Below are 17,120 nucleotides of genomic sequence, written 5' to 3' on the forward strand. Positions count from 1 at the left end.
ATTACCAAGACCATTTTTTTCTCAGAGCAGATTGGAAGGCAATCCAAAATGAAGCCAGTTTCTTCTCATAAAACACTCCAAAATGCATTCACATCTCAGGAGTACATACACAACTACACTTTGTCAACCATTTTATGTTTTATTGTCTAGGAAAAGCTGTTTGGAGACCACATTTCTTACAGAGACATCAGATGGTACATCACTATAAAAACGTGTATCATATAATTCTAGTCTAAAATTGGCACTGTCTTTAAAAAAAATCGATTTAGTTCCAAAACGGGGCTTAAAGATCTGCTGTCGATAAAAATATTTTGTTGAAAATATATACGGGATTTCAGTGGTAATAAAAGCAGTGCTGATGAATTAACATAAAAAAAATGTAACCGCAAATTAAGCATGGAAGCAAGGAAACGACACTGTTACGTTCAAATAAGTTAGAACTCTGAGGAGGCCTGCACGCCACTGTACAAATAATTTATCATTTCACGGATATAGCCCTCATTCATGCGCAAAATGCCAATATCTTAAAAACATTTTCCCGATAAAAGTATTATAAATAAATACAAATATACAAAAAGCAGAAAAATATACAGGCACTTTTTTAAATAATTGTGCTACTGCAAGAACATATTTATGTTTGCATTCTGAGGCCAAAACCAATCATCTTTATCCCCCCCCAAAATTGAATCTTTTAAACTAGCTCAAGCTTTAAATCAGAATGGTGGATCCGCACTGATCCGCTAAAGAAAATAAAAAGTTATAACACCAGACAATTATACATATAAACTACTCAAACTGGCCTTCCACAGTGCCTACTGTTATCTTCAGTTACCAAATGGCTCCCTTTACATAACTAATGATTTGGTCTTTTGACAATATGTGGGAAAGTGATATGAAAGTTAGACCTACTGCGTTATAACACCCATGCTGAGTCTGAGATTGTCAAAAGGCAAAGTGCTAACCTGAGATGTTTGTACGTGTTGGAGATGGAAGAGTCCATATTTGCTCTGAACTTGAATCACTATTAATGAATAGCTCCTGTAGGAATATGACTTTTATCTACCGGAAAGCCTCTAAAAAGCTGCCGTACACATTTATCTAGTGGGGTGTGCTCAGTGGTGCCATTTTGTGTCCTGGAAAGCGTTTTATCTGCCTCCCTAATGACAAACTAAACCAGAGAGACGCATAAAAGACAAATACAGTCTGATATGTGCATTGGTTACTAGCTCTGCAGCACACGGTTAATGTAAATTTGGGGGTCAATTTAGATTTGGTCAAAAGAGATGAGCATTAGTCAGCCACTCCATTTCTAAGTTGTAATGGCATTTGACATAATTGAGCAAAAAATGAGCACTCACAGCCAACCTTTCCAGTTGAAATCGATCAGGCATTTATCGCAGTCAATGGCACTGAAAGGTGATCATTCACTTTCTCCACTCTTTTGCTAAGGTGCAAATGCCCCAAAATAGAGCAAGGCCTCCTGGCATACTAAGCAATAGTGCATTGTTGAAACCCACCCCGCAATTATTCCACAATCCTTACAGTGGGATGGCCATCAAAGTCACATCCTTTAAGGTCCTTTTGGTCAAAGACGATATGATTTGCTAAAAAGATTGCCACTAGGCCCAAGATGACGGAGCAGGCGATGTAGGCGGTGACCGACTGTGCCAGTTGCACAATGGTCCCCATGAGGAGTGTGGGGATGACCTGAGAGAGAAGGAAGGTGCTGTCTAAAATGGCAAAGTCCAAGCCCACGCCGCGGTCTTCGTATCCTGACTGAGGCTCCTCCGACTCGGTGGAATTGCGAGCAGAGCCGTTCTGGTTGAAGGGTGCTGGGTAGTAAGCATCCTGGCTGAAGAAGCCGTTTCCAGAGGAGGGGTCAGCCTTGTCGTTTATTAAGCCTACTTCTTCCGATGAAGTCAAATAGTCTCTCTTGGATGTAAAATCATTTTTACGTGTCATTTTGGTTTTCCTTTTTGGCATGTAAACCTAAGGAACAAGAGAAGTTTGAGCTACTTTTCCAAGGAAAAACTCCCTTCAAGTACAGTACAACAGGCGCTTACCTTCTTCTGTTTGTGGTAGTGGCAGGTCAGGGTATAAGGTAATGTCTGTAGCGTAGCATAGGCGTAACCGGTGAGGGCAGCCATGATTGTTACCAGGATCACACTTTCTGACAGGCAGATGACCAAGGCGAAGAAAGTGAAGCTCACCATGCTGGACAGGTACACTGAACGGGATCCGAAACATTGAACCATTCGACTCATTACTATTGAGAAGAAGGTTGAGGTGGCACACTGCATGAACAAACCCAGACTTCCCATGCGGATGCCTAAAAACAAAGAAGAACATCAATGGAGTCATGGTGTCGTCTACATGAAAATCAACAGTTACTTTTAAGCAGTTGTAAGAAATGCTTCAAGAATTGAGAACCAAATACTGAAAGAAGAGAGCAAAGCCTGTTCAAATGCTAATTTTCAAGTGGGAGTCTTTCTTGCCACTTTGGTCATTTATGAACCTGTCAAGCCTTTGAACACACAGGAAGGGAGAATGGGAAGGAGCAAGCATTTAAAGAGCTTCCTAGACTTTTGCATTAACTGAAGATAAATCATTGGGAAGCATTTAGGAGGCTAACACACGTTTACTGAAGCACACTGCCTCCAAATCTGACCCACTGGGCTGGCCACACATTAAGCCGAGGTTCTGCCGAAGGACAAAGAAACAAAAGCCATTAGAACTGGGAGGGATGGCAGAGAAGAAACACGTTTCAGTGATCCTTCATTGCCATCCCTCCCAGTTGAAATGGATTGAATCTCCACAATCCCCGTTATTTGAAAAAAGAAATCAACTGTGTTTGCAAAATCAGAAAATAAGGCCAACTTGAAATTGAGTGACACTGACCTTCATCATATCTGTGCCTGGCCACGCTCCCCGGTTCCGCACTGGGGTCACCACCATACAGTCCTTCCGCTACAAAGACCGTGAAGAAGAGCATGAAGGACATGACGGCCATCCAGCTACAAAGCTGAGCCACACAGAGCTGCCACATCACCCTCGGTACATGGCAGTAGCTTCTGTAAATGGCGGGGGTCATGGACCAGCATGTTCTCAGCAAGCAGAGCAGAGGACCCGACTTCAGAAGCCTAAATTTGCACCTCAGCAAGTAGCAGCAAGAGGGGGGTACACCGCACTGGGTGGCTTCCGTTCCACCGGCTCCCGGTTCCTGCGAGGACGCTTTGTCAACCGAGCCGGCGATGGCGCTGGAGGGTTCTTTGGAAACTTTCATAGTGATGAGCACGCTTGGTATGAAAATCAGGATGAGCAGGAAAAAGAGGCATTGGTCCTGGCCTCCAAGATAAACGGAGAGCAGGCTGTGGCTCCAGTCAAATGCGGGAAGCAAGTATCCCACGCATCCTCCCAAACTGACCATGAAGGAAAACATTGCAAAGGCTTGGTTACAGTCCTTCCCATCCCGATACAGATCTGATAACAATGCCTCCAATGGCGTGAAGCAAACTTGTCCACAAAAGTCAAGGAGACCCACTCCAAGGATGAGGAAAGCCACCTAAAGGAAAGAAGCAAATCAGTTAAAATTGAACTTTTGATCACCCACGTTAGTAATGCTAGACTATGTCCAAGTGTGCTTTCACACAAGCATTATTTGATGCCATTTCATTGTTTTTGCCAATCCTTACTCTGGTCTGGACACATTTATAGAACTTTAATGCCGACCAAATCAACTGTTGAGAGCAAGGCTTTAACCAGCTTAATTTCTACAGAGACATCTACCCTATATCAAAACTACCTGGCTACACTTGAAAAGTTTTCATTAGGGTTGCAAACCCACGGCCAATTTCTTCTGGTAAAAGACCGATATAACCTCAATCTGCTCAAACGGAGAAACAAATTAACCAGCTTTGACCCCAGACAACATAATTAGTGGGTACCATATAAATAGCTGGAGATAACAGATTTACCAGGTCATCTGAACGCAAGTAATCTAAATACAGCATCTTTTCCACATAATTTGCTTAGGACCTGTACCCTGGTAGAGGTTCAGATAATGCTAAGCATTCAGCTCAGCCGCTACCCTCAAGAGGAGAATCTACTGAAAATAGATAGACTGATTAATTAGTTACCGACCTGGAACGTCCGTCCTCCCCAAGCAAGGTGTGCAGCCAGGATGTCGGCATAAGGGATGATAAAAAGTGCCAGGAGGACTCCCAGAGATAGCAGCCAGATGAAAGGTCGCCTTCTTCCATAGCTGCTGTTGCAGTTATCACTGGCTGAGCCAATTAGAGGGATAAACAAAAGACCAAGTACCGGACCAATACCTGGGAATAAAGCCAACCATATCAACTTAGTGTAAAGTCAAAGAGGTTAGGAAGTTCAATGTAAGTTAAATTGAAATAAATGCATGTTTTTAAGAGCACTTTTTAAACAAAAACTAAAAAAATGGTCCAATAGACTTTGTAGCTTTGCCCTTTTTTCAAAAACACAAAGTGCGATATGGAAGATGATTGAATAAAAAAAACACATTTTAACTTAATAAAAATGTAGATCTGAAATGTGGGCTTTAATATGTATTTTTCTGCTTTTATTAAAACGGTATATATTTCAATCTTTGTTTCAGGTCTCTTTGTCAGCCAATCCACCAGAGAGGGGATCGCCATCATCACTGAATGTGGGGGAGCGTTTCTCCTACGCATGTCCTTCTGCCTGAAGGTATGCCTTTATCAGCTCATCCTCTACACATGACTGAATCGTGTTAATTAGAGCAGGGCAGACCACACACTGTGTCTTTAGCTAGATAGATTTAACATACAATATGGAAAGCTACTGGGTCTTTGGGGCAAGGCCTTCAGTGTTTCTTTTGTTGAAATAGAAACCTTTAACTAGTCAATAAGTCAATTATTTCATTGGCTGCCGTTGGCAGTGATAGACGTGTAATCCATTTCGACTGGGAGAGCTGGCAGTGATCAATAAATGCACTGAAACTTGATCATTGACTTCCAGATCACATCAAATGGTCAATGGTAACAATGAATTTGTGTCAAAATAAAAATAGAGACAACAGCCAAGCTAAAATAAAAATATAATAATAATGGGTAAACTAGGTTGATAAAATACAGAGTATAGAGTGAATGAACAAACAAAGACCGGTAGTTATGGAGCATAGTTAAGTGCGGCCAGTTGTCACCTTAGTTCTGCAGCTGTGGAGGCCAATCGCAACAAGTCTCACAGCTACAGCTGTTCGCACGGATATTTGCACTGAATGGAAAAATGTACGCGCGCACACTATAATGCACTAATATACTGCACTAATATACTGCAGTGTGGGTTTAGTCCCAAACTATTACTGTTTTCAGAACACAAGAATCAGATTGATGTAGCAGCAGAATACTGCCACGTGTAAAAATGTGCTGTTTCAAATGTTACGATTTTGTTTAGAGTGGTTTGCCCATTCTTGCAAGAAAAAATACGGAGCATTGAGCAGCTAAAAAAATGGCTATTAGGTCAAGCAGAAAGCAGCCTTTTCAGAACCTGACACGAGCTTGGTGGAAATTGGCTTTTAGCCTCCTGAGACACAATATCTATTTTCATTCAAATAACACTCAAGCCCTCCATTATAATAATAGGATAGTTGAATAAGTCTGAGTGCCTTTCCCAAATTGCCTTGCCTAGCACAGCACACACTAAGGCTAAACTAACAATGAAATCATTTCTAACTAATAGAGAGGCAATTTGGAGTAGAAATGTAAATGACTTGTTATATGAATATCGCCTGTAGTTTTGGTGGAACTCGGACCATTATCCGTAGCTCAAAAAATGTTTAAAATGAGCTGCTTTAAGTAAAGACCATCGGAATAGCATTTAAGTAATTGTATAGTCTGAGTTTGGCTTTGGTGTAAGCATTTTCAGTTTTCTTTCTTTCTCAACCCGATCTTGACTTTCTCAAAACTAAGACCGAACTCTGAACTATATTAGAAATTGCCACGTACAACCGTAGCAAGAGAAATACAAACACAGGACTGACAGTAAGTACATAGTGGTATAATAGATTTTAAGATCATAACTTGCACCCTTTGATTTGTCTGGATAGAGATTGCCTATAATAGCCCAGAAATATAAACCATTTTTTTTCTAAAATATATTGGATTTACCATTATTTTCTCAGCTGCCCAATAGACGGACTAAATTGTTATTATTTTCAGCTATGTGGTCAAAGACATTGCAATGTCAAAAACCTTCCCCCGGGACTGGCAATCAACAACAGCACCTTAGTTAACAAAGAGAACGAGTGGACAATGCAACTATAAATTTCGAACTGCATCGATTGCAAACAAAGGAAAAAGTACCCCCCCCCCCTTATCTGGTAGAGAGATCTATAGTTTTAAGCACTCACCTAGAACCATAGTCATGTAACGCTCCTCCACGCCAGCCTCCAGCAGCAATGGGGGTACATATGTGATCCCAGCTGCCACACAGATCTCCAGAGCACAGGTGAGGGAGTTCAGTAGGAAAAGATGCCACTGAGTCCTCCATCCAGGCATATTTACAGGGGCTACTTTGCCTTTCCTACCCTCTGGGAGGTTCACTTTTAGTGCTGGGGGTTAACTTTGGGGAGGTAAATGAGGCCGTCTTTGATGACCTCTCAGCATTTTGCATCTGAAGTAGAGAAAGAGATAATGCTTTGTCAATTGCGCACCAAGAGCACTTCATGATTTGTTCATGAATAGCAAGCTTTAGGCTCCTCGCAAAGAAAGCAAGAACAACAACAACAGGCGGAGAGGAGATGAGTCAGCTAACACACCAAACCATTTGCCAAGAATATTTTTCTCTCCCACTGCTGCTTTTGCTTGTCTTTTTGAAGACCTAAAACACCCACTTAAAGACATTTTAGAGTCATTGCCTTTTCATTAGTTGGATGATTTTCCTAAACCGTTGACCATGTGAGCACATTTTAAATGTAGAGTTTTGACTCGGCTTGACCAATTTTATGAAACTGACACTAATTAGGAACCACAGCCTCTTTTCTTGAACAATTTTGCAGGGACCCTGTCTATTGATGTACCATTCTGAAGTGACAGTCTCTATTAGCGGTGGAAAAGTTCTGGTGGTTATCACATAAACCAGATAGTTCTGAGATTGAGGGTTCAATCCCTGGTGGGTTTTGACCTTCTTGTGTTGAGTTTGCATGTTCTGCCCATGCACATTTGGCTTGTTGAACACTTTAAATTGCCCCTACTTATGAGTGTGAACGGTGAATGGTTGTCTGTCTCCTCATGCCCTGCAATTGGCTGGCAAGCAATTCAGAGTGTCCACCACCGTAGTTGGGTGGAATACGCTCAAGCACCCCCCAAAAAATGAATTAATTATCTTTTAACTATGCCCCGTATACTTGCACATAGGTACATAGGTAGATCTAGCAGCCCCATACCTCCATCAAATGGTTTCTGGTAGTTAGTTTGTGGTAAAGCCAGCAGTGTACAGTATATGATATAACAATCAGTTAAACACCCATTTAATCTCTGACGGCAAATTAGGAAGGAGGGATGAGCATTGCCATCAGTGTTTCAAACAGTTTTTTGAAATCCAGCATACCAGGAATGGTGAGAACCGAGAAAGTGCAAGTCGCGATATTTATACTGTATACAGTGTGATATTTCTCTTCCAACGCCACCCATCTGTTCCTTGCAGGAAAGACTAAAATCATCATAATATAATATAAATTGTTGGCATCAGTCAGATTCCCGGTGCTTTCAAAATATATATATATATATATTTTTTTTTTCAGAGCAGAATGCTAATCCTGTCTGAAATTTATATCAAAGTGGGCTAAAATGTCAAAAATAATTTATTGGTCAAAATTTACTTTCAGCATCAAATACCCTTTCAACAAAAAAGAAAAGAGTGCACAGGAAAATCCCACAAAATAGAATCAGTCTTCGGCTTTCACGTGTCAGACCACTGCACTCTACATATTTTGTCCAGTCCTGTTTCCCCATGCATCCACATGCTTCCAAAAAATCCTGAGATCAGCTTTGTCTCTGACCTGCATTCTAACAAGAACAACCTTTTGACTTATGCTTGGCACGCCTTTATGATTCTGACTCAGAATGCTCCCCATTGTAAAGCCAGCTGAGTTTTTGACATATTTTCCCATGGTGAAATGGGGAGAACTGTGATAGAGGATCTGTTCGTATATGACACGATGTTTGAAGTACTGTCCATCGTATAACACAATAACGTTGTTGTAATGCAATTAATTCATTGCATTAATAAACTTACATTTCCCAGGATCACAATGAGTCACCACAAAGCCAAGACAGTGATTTAGAATAGGGATATCATAGTCACATTATTGCTCCAGAGTCAACTGATTTTGACTGAACCGCTACTTTAGCAATATAATAGCAAAGATTTTATTAATTTTAAAATTGATTGTCGTGCTTTGAGGGTTATTGGAGAACTATTGTAAAAGGCCCATTTTCACGTTTTCAGAATAGCTTACCAAGCTCCACAACGGGTGAAAAGTAGGCTCCACCCTCAATTGGTCAGCAGTCATTTGCTGAACATAAAAGGAGATTCAAAGTTTAAACTCCATGAATTGCAATTGAACCTTAACTGCCTATACTAAAGTCCAATAAATGTGCCACGACGTTGGTGACATCTATGCAATCTCTCAACGGATTTATTTGCCCTAACATAGCTCGTAATTTTTTTTCAGCTATATTCCTCGCAGCAAGCATAACTTATAATAGTGAAAGGGAAGGAATTACAGCAGAATGACATCAGAGACAACCACAGATGAGACTATAGCTGCAGGGTGGATTCCTTGTGTTTTTGACTTTAAGTGAATGGCTGTTTTTGGCTTCTCTTCCCTTTAAGTTCACGCACTCCAATTGGTCAGAGTGCTGGCAGAGAAAGTTTGAATACTCTTAATGCATGTTCCCTCCCAGATGTATTCCTCACAGACTTCAATTTTCAATAAAAAAATACATACACGTCGCATTAAAAAGGAGCCCCAGTCAATTCAGAACCAACGTTTTTGCTGCTTCAACATTTTCGACATTAAACATTAAACGAGTAAATAAATCCATTTATGCTGGAAGGGCTGACAGTGACCATTTAAAATGAATTAAATTCATATCACTAGTATCAGCAGTATTTGAGTTAAAAGAAAGGAAAGGGCCATCACAAATATTCCAAATACAGTTTTATCTCCACTGTGTAAAACATCGTACTACACCAATTTCTCCAGTCAATAGTTCCGAATGCCTGTTAACCTTAGAACCCTCAAAGTGGTCCATTTTAGCTGCTGAACTTTCACATTGACATTCTCACGTTTCTGAACTAGTATTAGGTTACATGATTGCCTTACATTAGACTCGTGCTTTTCCGTGTGTTGATGTTCAGGTTTAGCCTCAGGCTTAGATTAGTTAGTTAGTTTCTGTTACAGTAAACACTTTTAGTGTGTAGGTTGAAACCAGATAATAGTTAGGCTTTAAGCTCATTGTTTGAGAAATTCCAAATGAATAATTGTAACATTTGTTATGGTAAACAAAGAGTACATATTTCTGAGATATTAAGTATTTAGCGATTCAGAGTAAACAGATCTGGTTCTTGATGATAATTAGTCATGTTTTTTATTAGGCCAGCTGTAGTTCTAGTTATGATTGAGGTTAATGAAATAAATTAAGTAGCGCAGTCCATTGAGACAACAAAGGTGGCATTATTTTGAGTCACCCAAAAAGAGATAGTAAATACTTTGAATTAATGAGGAAAATAGGACAAGTATACCAGCAATAACACATCCCTCAAAAATGGTGCAGCCTTTAAAATTGTTAAGTTGGTCACATGGTTTCTTGGTGATAAGCACAATCAGAGGTGACAAATGTGGGTATAAGATTACATGCTGGGTTGGGTCATTGCTGTTGGCGATGTCCTTAAATTGAACAAACACAGAGGACAAATGAACTTTTTTAATGCTGTTGTAAGAAAAGTTCCACATAATCCAGTGAATATTAACGATTAATTGAGCCTGCTTTATCTAGTGGCTCGTCAGCCTCACAGTTCTATATGAATAAAGGCTGCTTAATATTTTGGTTCTCTTGATCAGTGATGTGGTGATTAAAATATTGGAACAGCCTTCATTCAGACTGGGCGTGTGCTTAAAAAGATCAATTCGAGAATATATCGCTGTAGGCCGGTTGACAGTACACTTATCGATGTTATTGTATGAATCAAAAATTCACTTTTATTCATTGAGTTTTCCCTAGTTTTCACCTTAGCGACTGTTGCTATGCACACATTTTGATAAGACTTGACACTAGAGGTGAGACAAACGGTATTTGAAAACACAAAATGTGACAAGCTCAATGTTAAGAGCGTTAAGGACTCGGGGTAAAATAAAAAAGGTATATATCCGTTCTTTTTGTTGTATTGGGATTAGTATCGCCTTATTGGGATACATATGTATCCCGATACATATCATATTCTAACCTTGTATTATGATGTGTATTGTATTGTGGTGTTGTATGCAAAACCCTACCTTTACTATGATACAACTCAAGCTGTTTATTTTAAATAGATTCTATGGATAGGGGAAGATGAGACAAAGTACTATACTTATACTTTAAGAATGGTTTGGAAGTCCCACCTTTTTGTACATAGTCAAATTGCCTCGAAAGTGACATTAATTATTAAATGGCACTTAATGAATTCTTTCATAAGCATACATTCATGTTTATGACGTGTATATTTAAATAAAATGAGAAAGTATATATATATATATATATATATATATATATATATATATATATATATATATATATATATATATATATATATATATATATATATATATATATATATATATATATATATATATATATATATACACACACACACACACACACACACAATAGATGGGCAAGGCAGACAAAATTATTTAGTCAGAGCAGGCAAATTCATGTTTAATATAGATTAATTCGTAATAATTGATTATAATCTGTCATGAGTGAATAGGAAAAATGACACTGACCTCAAAGATATAAAAGAAGAACATGATAAAAATAATGGGGGGTGGTGTCCGTTTTTCTTTCGTAAAATCAGAGAACAGTCCTGGCCAGCTTTTTAGATTCTTGCCTCACTGTGAGACAATTTTTCTTTATCCTTCCTTCTGTCTACATTTACTGTTGCCTCCTCTTTCTCCACCATCCCTCCCATTAGTCACTCTCTCACTCTTTCTCCTGCCTGAGCCTGTAAGGTGGGAATTGCAAAAATCCCAAGGCACAATCGTTTCTGATGTCATGTGCATCAACATATATAACCCAACGACCACAAACACACCTGAGATTTTATCTGCAAATACAAAAAACAGCTGTTACAAGCTAAAGTGAAAGAGAGACCTGTCTTTTGTAAAATGAGCTCAAGGCAACGTATAGTGAACAAAAACATAACAACCTAATAGACAGAGCTTCTTCCCCCAAGCAAATTATCTCACTATACAGCATGTATGAAAAGTAACCCTATGCCTGTATTGTGCTCAAAGTACTTCTCTTTCCAGTTTAAACTCTGTCAGGTTCAGACTTCTGCATGACCACTAGACTGTGGGTCATTTTTAAAAATTCCTGAAAGCTATTTTAATACCAAATTGGTGGGTTCGGGGAAAATCATGGATCTCCAAAATCAAAACTTTCCAGACCCATGGAAAAATAACACTTCATGTTAGTCAACAAATTGACATTTAAACACATGAAAGAGACCACATTTAGTAAAAAAAATGATTTTAATCGAATACTAGCAAAAACCCAACAAAAAATCCAGTAGATTTCTATCAACATCATGGCATGAGAAGGCTTTTAATTTAATAAAATCAGAGCTAAAGAAAATGTGGAGCAGGGGCGACCTCCAATAGAGACGATGGTTAGTATCGGAAGGAGGTTGGGCTGGGAATAATATCATTATATCACAACCGGTTTGAAGGAATCTCCATTTCTCGAGCCAAGAGGCCAATTAAAAGGAAGATGGAACAGCTGCAGCTGTGTAACTGAAGTGGAATCCCCTGCAATTAAAATAATTCAGAAAATCGCACTTAAGATAGAGGTTGATCATCACCTTTTTGTCGTAGAGGACAAATAGAAATAGCGACTGATAACGGTGAAGTTAGAACAAGGTCATACAATATTTTGCTGACATTTCCAAAGAAAAGACCACAGCAACTTTCACCAGATATAATATCTTTCCTCAATTGTCATGCTTTAGTTTGTTTCTCCTGTCCTGGATGAGGTTTATATTGTTTATATAATTAGTCACTTTAATTACAAGCTTTGGCTGAAACACCCGTGGAAACTCCCCCCTAAAAAAGTTAGAATTCAACGAAACCCTTTTCCACAAGCATGCGTTCTCCGGCAATTGCCAAACCCAGTACTGCCCATAATAAGCTATGACACACTGCGTTCTGTTTTGATATAAAGCAAGCATGCGCCAGAAATAGAGCAAAAGGACGACTTCTCAAATTGTGACAGCAAAGAGTCATTCTAGCTGAAATGTCAGCTGCATTATTCAAAACACGAATGACTGAATTGGAGCAATCAATCACTCATTGAGTGCTTCCACAACAAATTAACCTTTAAGTGAATACGTGACGTGGACACTTCAAGAAGAGAGTGAACATGAATACCCATTGGCTTGCATTGTGTGAGACCCTATCAACCCAATGGCCACCATTGACGAAATAGACGTTTAATCCATTTTGAGTGGGGCGGCTAGGAGTGATCAGAATCGTGTTTACGTATTCAATGGAATCTGACAAAATAAGACCTTATACATGACAAGAGTTTTGTCTTCCATAATGGTAATCGAGTCATTCTTTTTGTCACGCTGAGTATTCTGGGAGAACAGGAAAGAACGAGCTGCATGTCAACCAAACAAAAAAAAACTTAATTATGACAAATATTCTCTTCCATTTAATGATGCACTCTAAATCAAGCGTGTCTGGCATATCATCCTGACAAAATGACTACACAAACTGCACATTGTTTGCCATCAACAGACATGTAACACTAATTTGATGGTGGCTTTGTGTTATGACACATGGCAACGGCTACAAGTCTAAGACAGTACAGAGCTTCATAGTAAACCTGGACACTTCACCAGAGAACCTGAGGCCCATTTTTTTGCCATCTCACATATCAAAGGTCTCCCATATTGCATTCAACAAGATCCATTTCGTTAAAGAGAACCCTTATTAGATGTATAAGGCCATACAAAAATGTATAGCTCCTTGCTAGTGTGACTGATGTCCTTATCACTATGGGAAAATATCTAAAGACAAGTCATTGTTATCGTAGAAATCCGGGTGAGTTAAAGCAGTGCTTCTCATTAATGATGAATTAGAGAAAAGTGATAGGTTCATGCGCCATCTGTTCTACGCCTTCTGAGAGATGAGCGCCGGACCGAAGGTTGTTTTTGCTTTCAATTCAGTGCAGTCTAATCTACACTTGAAGCAAGTGGCCAGAACTAAGTGATGTCAGTGAATGGAATTAGGGAGAGGTGGATAGGAGTGAAACCAGGTGCATTGCTTAACACAACAAAGCCCTGTTTATTGTTAAAGCAATCTAAAGGAAATGAAGATATAAAGAATGACTTTGAGTGCAGGATTTTCTTCACTTCTGCGGCTTACCTTGTGCTACATCCGCAGGTTATTAACACGTTGACTCCCATTGGTGGCAATAGCCGTCCAATCCATTTTAGATGTAAAGGGGTGGCAGTGATTGTTCATCAGGTGTCAGTTCAAACAGATTGTATATCAATGTCAATGGCAGTATTTCACCATCATTGGCAAGCATTGTGTTTAAGATCATCTCTAAGCGGCCTGATTGACTGCTTACCATTGGCAAAAGTGTTGAATATATCATAGGCTCGCATACATTGCATTAACATTAATGATAAGAAGCTTTCTTGTAATATACGATGAAACATGTGCAGTTATTTATTGAGAATCCAGTTGTACACAGAAAGCGCAACGCTTCCTGGCTCCTCAAAGTTTAGTTTAAGAGTCTACAAGTGATTAAAAGCGCTAAGCCTTCAGTCTGCTTAAGTAGCTTGGTGTCCTTGCCAGTGCATGATTATCCCCGGGCTGCTTTGGTTTTGGGGTGGGGGTTTTAAAACTCTTTAAGACTACCATAAGAATACAGTCTATTGCTTAGGCTTTAGCATTTTTAGCACTGTTTAAAGAATGAACTGTGGTTTCGAAAGCCTGATAGCAACAGGCAAAAGCCAAATGAGATGGCTATTACTAGAAATGAAACTCTGTACTGTTTGGAAATAAGAGAAGGGCTATTTGAGTTCAGCAGATAGGCCAAACAGCACAATAGAGAAGAGTCTATTTTGCCAGCTAGGGCAAATAACCTGCTTGAATGGTCCATAGAGAGTTTAAAAGAGTGGAAAGAGGTCTTTGTGAATGGCAGAGCCAACACGGGTAACAATAAATGTTCTTTTGTCAGAGATTCTGAGTATTTTAACCTTATGGGGCACTTTTCTTTCTGAAGGTTGTGTTGATTCTAAATGTAAATGTGAAAATGGAAAGTCTTAACTTCAGTCTTGGATGTTAGTTTCAGTAAAAGAACAGGTCATTTATGTCTTTGCAATTGCTGTTTAAAAAAAGAAAAAACATGCATTACACATAATGATAAGGGCTGATCTTTTTTTTCCTGAGTTAGTCAATACTTATTAATAGATATTTGTGAAATGTTATCACCTCATTTCCCATCAGTAGTTTTCCTAATAAGACTTTGATTTTGTGTTGCATCATCAAGGAAACAACCCTTCAGGTGATACTGCTTGTCAAGAATTAAGAATCGTTATAGCCTCATCCTGATCTTCCCTAGTGTGTTAATTTTTAAACCTTTATAGTGCAAGTATTGCCTGTGATAAATGTCCAATCCATATTTAGCTGTTAGGGGAGGATGCGATCATTTGGGTCAGTGCTCACAGAAGTAACGACATTGACAGCTAACTCACAGTTTAAAAGATTAGGATGTCTAAATCGTGTTTTTTAAATGAGCTTTGGAGTGTTACTGGACACCATAACCAACGTGGAGTTGTGTTTTCAATTTTATAATATATATTAGTATTTATTCATTGAAAAAAACAATTATATAAATAATAACAAAATGGATAACAATTATAAATGTGAGTTGCCATGCATATATTTGGGTGGACATAGTATTTTGGGTCATCCAGGTCACAAAATTAATTTTTAATGCTAATATTGTGCTCTCCATTACCAAACTTTTTTGTCCAGTCATGTTATTTTGTGTTTGATTGTTTGTTTTTACAAAAAAAATAAGTCACTTGCCCCTAAAAAATGTAAACACGGTTTGTTTTTGTCATTTATTCATCAATAATAGATGTCTGATTTACCATGATCTTGATTGCGAGGGTCCCCTGGGGATAAAAAAAAAAACATACTCCAGCCATCAGAAAACAAGAAAGACAACAAGTTGTCATATTAAGGGAGGAATGTTAGTATAGAAAGAAACTATTCCGGAATAGAAAAACACCATTCCGGAATAGCAAAACACCATTCATTGAATTAAGGGGGAAAAAAACATATACGACCACCAGATCTCCCTTTGCCCCAAAACTCCATCCCTCTCCTGTGTTATAACAGCGGGGGTCTGGCAAACCCGGCGCCAAACGTTTACACACGACTAAACAAAGACGCGGGGGCTTATTTTAAGACAAGTGCTGGTGGCACGTTCACTTGCGTGCGTAGAATCGAGCGCCAGCTTCACTTGAGAAGGGAAAAACTTGGCCAAAAAAGCACCACGCTGCTTCCAGGCGCGTATAACGTTGTTATTCACAACGCAACTCTACACAATCTCGCGGCCTCTCTCGATCGCGTAAAAAAGTAGCAGGAGTAGACGCCAAATGACGAATTTAAACTTGCACTTTTTTGCCTGGCTTCGACACCGTCTAACATCTTTTGAATGAGCGTATACAATGAAAAGTTTCATCCAACTTAGCATCGCTTCGTTTTACCCGAGCGACACTTTAAGGTACCGCGAAAATAAACAATCACGGCGATCGCGATGAGGAAAATCGCGTAAATGTGAAAAGGTTTGGAGATGTTAAACGCACCTTTCGTTACGATCCGCTCCGGGAAATCCATGCAGCTATTTGCTCGTTCCTGTCGTACTTCACATCGTCCGTCCGATATTGCTTAACTTGAGGCCAGCCAACTAGCCAGCTGTGACTGACAAACACTGTGAAAGATGAAAGAGGGAGGAAACCTATTTCCGCAAAATACTTTCAAAGTAAATCAGGTTTAGCGAGAGGTAATGACGCTATTGTGATCATTAGTTAGAAGGAGGTTAAACAGGGCACGATTCCAAGAATCAGAAATCATTTTATCTGGAATTGGGATCAGGTAAATTTACTTGTTTAGAAAAAATGGTTGAAAATTCTGGGTCCTGTTGTGTGGATAAAGGCGATCCTAAAGGGCTTAATACATTTGTAATTAAGTAGTTTAGGTATTTTAATGGAATAATTATCTTTTTCTTTTCCCCAATCCTCATTTACACCTTTCAAACTTCCATAGACAGTGTAACATGTGACAGTATGTCACATAAGTCACAGGTCAAATAGTGAGTGTGTGTCTGTGTGTGTGTTTATGTGTGAGTGTGTGTGTGTGTGTGTGTGTGTGTGTGTGTGTGTGTGTGTGTGTGTGTGTGTGTGTGTGTGTGTGTGAGTGTGTGTTTGTGTGTGTGTATGTGTGTGAGTGTGTGCGTGAGTGTGTGTGTATGTGTGTGTGCGTGAGTGTGTATGTGTTTGAGCGTGTGTGTATGTTTATGTGTGTATGTGTGTGTGTTTGTGTGTCTGTGTATGTGTGTGAGCGTGTGTGTTTATGTGTGTGAGTGTGTGTATGTGTGTGAGTAAGTGTGTTTTTGTGTGTTTGTGTGTGTGTGTGAGTGTGTGTGTGTATGTATATATATGGTCTACATTTTTTTGAGTATTTCACATTGAAGTGGGGAGAAGTAATTTTCACAACATTTCAATTATTGTACTTAACATGATGACAAGAATTATAATGAAATTTCCAATGTGGCTGA

General features: G+C 39.2%; 1 protein-coding gene across 3 annotated transcripts; it reads right to left on the bottom strand.

The window, feature by feature from the left end:
• Positions 1 to 125: 125 nt before the first annotated feature.
• On the bottom strand, positions 126 to 16,269 carry LOC144193273 (solute carrier family 45 member 3). Of its 3 annotated transcripts, none has more exons than XM_077712063.1 (6): positions 16,150 to 16,266; positions 6,404 to 6,666; positions 4,141 to 4,331; positions 2,899 to 3,562; positions 2,064 to 2,329; positions 126 to 1,989 (listed from the first exon to the last, which is right to left on the bottom strand). In XM_077712063.1, exons 2-6 carry the CDS (start codon positions 6,549 to 6,551, stop codon positions 1,525 to 1,527), a joined length of 1,734 nt encoding a protein of 577 aa, XP_077568189.1. In that variant the 5' UTR covers positions 6,552 to 6,666; positions 16,150 to 16,266; the 3' UTR covers positions 126 to 1,524. The 3 variants fall into 3 exon arrangements, with proteins under 3 accessions (XP_077568189.1, XP_077568190.1, XP_077568191.1); XM_077712064.1 differs by lacking the exon at positions 16,150 to 16,266 and adding an exon at positions 11,045 to 11,283; XM_077712065.1 differs by lacking the exon at positions 6,404 to 6,666 and having other exon boundaries at positions 16,150 to 16,269.
• Positions 16,270 to 17,120: the final 851 nt, after the last annotated feature.

Source organism: Stigmatopora nigra, chromosome 2 (genome assembly GCF_051989575.1).
Source record: "Stigmatopora nigra isolate UIUO_SnigA chromosome 2, RoL_Snig_1.1, whole genome shotgun sequence".
Lineage (NCBI taxonomy): Eukaryota > Metazoa > Chordata > Actinopteri > Syngnathiformes > Syngnathidae > Stigmatopora > Stigmatopora nigra.

Bases quoted from the DNA above. Each gene is read 5' to 3' on its own strand.
- LOC144193273 (XM_077712063.1), bottom strand. From the start codon at position 6,551: ATGCCTGGATGGAGGACTCAGTGGCATCTTTTCCTACTGAACTCCCTC. The intron at 4,332-6,403 runs GTGAGTGCTTAA...CTTTATTCCCAG, and splicing joins TTACATGACTATGGTTCTAG to GTATTGGTCCGGTACTTGGT. The intron at 1,990-2,063 runs GTAAGCGCCTGT...CTTGTTCCTTAG, and splicing joins ACTACCACAAACAGAAGAAG to GTTTACATGCCAAAAAGGAA.